The sequence below is a fragment of the Pistacia vera genome, unplaced genomic scaffold (assembly GCF_008641045.1).
Source record: "Pistacia vera cultivar Batoury unplaced genomic scaffold, PisVer_v2 Contig1231, whole genome shotgun sequence".
Classification (NCBI taxonomy): Eukaryota; Viridiplantae; Streptophyta; class Magnoliopsida; order Sapindales; family Anacardiaceae; genus Pistacia; species Pistacia vera.
In genome coordinates, this window is record NW_022195284.1 from 51,459 (window position 1) to 53,977 (window position 2,519).

Here is a 2,519-nt window from a genome sequence, read left to right on the forward strand (position 1 = left end):
ACATTCAGCATGCCTACTATGCAATATTATTGCCCAATTAACAATACTTGCGTAGGAAATTCTTTGATGATTTGATCTTCTAAAGATCCGTGTCATTCGGAGATTTCACATGCAATATTAAATATAATATAATATAAATGAGGCAGAAAATCAACATGTGAAATAAGAACACTTTCTTTTATTCATAATACATTTACAAGATATAATGTCCTGAAACCGACAGCATGATTGGTTCCTAGGGCATACACTAACAGTTAAGTCATGTGGTTTTATGCCTAAATTTGTCCATTAAACAAGCCCTTAACATTTTGGAAATTAAGATTAATAAAGTTGCTTATATGCAGAAATATTTCTAAAACATAAGACAACAATTGAGAATGAGATTGTTCGATTAACAAGTTGGAATTCTCCTTGGTATGCACTAGTACTTTCAAAAGGCTAAACGTTAAAAAATACTTACAAAAAGACTTATATATATATATATATATATATCACTTTATTCTGGTTAAGGTATTGGCATAATTAGGGGCAATATCACATAATCCTACAAAATGCATGTACATTATCTTCACTAAAGAGATGAACGGTTTCATCAGGGATGGTTGAATAAGCTTGGTCAGGGAAGTAGCCGTGAACGCTTTCATTAAAGCCATGCCTGTAATAATTATAGGAAGAAGTGTAAGTAGATTCATCTAAATATGTGGATGCATATGGATAGTATTCACTATCATATGGGAATGGCCAAAACTCTGCCTTTCTTCCGGTTCTCCTTACAACTTTTAGGACTTTTCTCTGGTCAATGTACCCAGTCACTGTTACCTTCTGCTTATCCATGTCAATTTCCAAGCTATCAACCCCTGTATCAGTACCATTAATGAACCAACTATATAATAATATACTCTTTTTAATTTACCCTGAAGAATAAAAATTAAAAACAAAATAGATGATCTGATATCGGTATAGATGACAATAGGGAAGTCGGAATGCGGAGAGGCCTCTCCCATTCCCCACCACAATTAGGATTTGTCTCAATTATCCATCCTATTCAAATCATGTAAGCAGGGTGGAAATGTGAAATCTTTACATGGGTAGTACTTCTCCAACCGAATAAAACTATTGAAGAATCTTCCCAAACGGGGTGAGGATAAAATTAACATAAACTATATAAATAATCACATTAAAAATAAATAACATTATAATATAATAAACTATTAGTACATAGTATTAATGTGCTAATAAAAACGACCATAAGATATTGCAGTAATGTAGGATAAACATATAATTTACATATTACAAAATTAAATCTATTTTTTTTGCATTCAATAGTAGGGAGGAATTGATTATTCCGATGGATACGGGGAATAGAGTACTAAAAATATGGGGATTCAATTTGTCCTCAAAGCACATATCGTTCCCTAAATTAACACCCATCATCTTTCCATTTTTGCCATCCTTAGATATCGATGATGAAATACACCATCTAGCTATATATGAAGAATCTTGAAGCACATGTTAGTTAATACCATGGAAAACTAATTATATATGACTGGAGAAAACCTACATATATATGAATTGTAAAGAATTATTGTTGAAGATGTTGAGTAGGTTGAACTTAGAAATGAAATAGAACTTCTCTAATGTGACAAACTGAAAATCATATATGATTTTAACGCAGTAGAAAAAAGAAATAAATGGAAAACCACATATAGCACAAAAATCCTCTTAAAATCAGTAAATAAGCTTCCTCGACAAAATATACCAAGCCTTACCGTCAATTTTAGAGATTGCTCTTCGTATCCTCTTTTCGCATCCTTCGCAGTCCATATGTACCGAAAGCTCCACAATCTGTAAGCATGAAGTACATTTTCATTCAAAATATCATTATTATATTCTTATACAATAACAACCAAGCACTTACGGCCATGGCATTGGGTAACTCCGGTTTCCCTGGGAGCCAGCCAAACATGAAGAAATTCCTCTACTCTGCAATTCCAATTCCTTCCTCAGAAAGCTATCTAGCTGTTCATAAATGCATGTTTCGAAAATGTTTTCCTCTAGACCTTAAATAAATAGCATTTGGTTTAGAGTGTCATTATCCGCTTTATGAAATAAATCTATATATATTCAGAATTTATACTATAGTTAAAAGGTCTTCAGTAACACTTCTAGGGTTTTGTCATCTCTACTGTACATACATAGCGTATGAATGAACTTGTTAAACTTAAATAATATTCCGTCCTTACTTTTAAACTTACAATTTTAGATCCCCTTTATATAAAAATTCTAACTTGATCTACCATGAATATTATTAATTAGTGGAAAAATAAAAGAATATCAAAAATATTATGGTGCCGTCTGCTGAAATTAATGGCATTCTGAATCTGTTCTCCGCCTGATTCTTTTATCTATTGGGCTAAACTCAAACATTTCTGTGCTTAACTGAAAACTGGAAAAGCATTTATTGAAATGGACAAATGATAAGATTATTGTGCGCCACTGTTTACAGCAGAGATGCCCTG

General features: G+C 32.3%; 1 protein-coding gene across 1 annotated transcript; it reads right to left on the reverse strand.

The window, feature by feature from the left end:
• Positions 1 to 534: 534 nt before the first annotated feature.
• On the reverse strand, positions 535 to 2,015 carry LOC116117529 (heavy metal-associated isoprenylated plant protein 45-like). Its single transcript, XM_031403544.1, has 3 exons — positions 1,919 to 2,015; positions 1,770 to 1,845; positions 535 to 857 (listed from the first exon to the last, which is right to left on the reverse strand). Exons 1-3 carry the CDS (start codon positions 1,964 to 1,966, stop codon positions 535 to 537), a joined length of 447 nt encoding a protein of 148 aa, XP_031259404.1. The 5' UTR covers positions 1,967 to 2,015.
• Between the last annotated feature and the right edge of the window lie 504 nt (positions 2,016 to 2,519).

Excerpts from the sequence above, each read along its gene's own strand:
- LOC116117529 (XM_031403544.1), bottom strand. The coding sequence starts at position 1,966 with ATGTTTGGCTGGCTCCCAGGGAAACCGGAGTTACCCAATGCCATGGCC. Across the intron at positions 1,846-1,918 it reads AGTTACCCAATGCCATGGCC|ATTGTGGAGCTTTCGGTACA; the intron begins GTAAGTGCTTGG and ends TCATGCTTACAG. Across the intron at positions 858-1,769 it reads AGCAATCTCTAAAATTGACG|GGGTTGATAGCTTGGAAATT; the intron begins GTAAGGCTTGGT and ends GTACTGATACAG.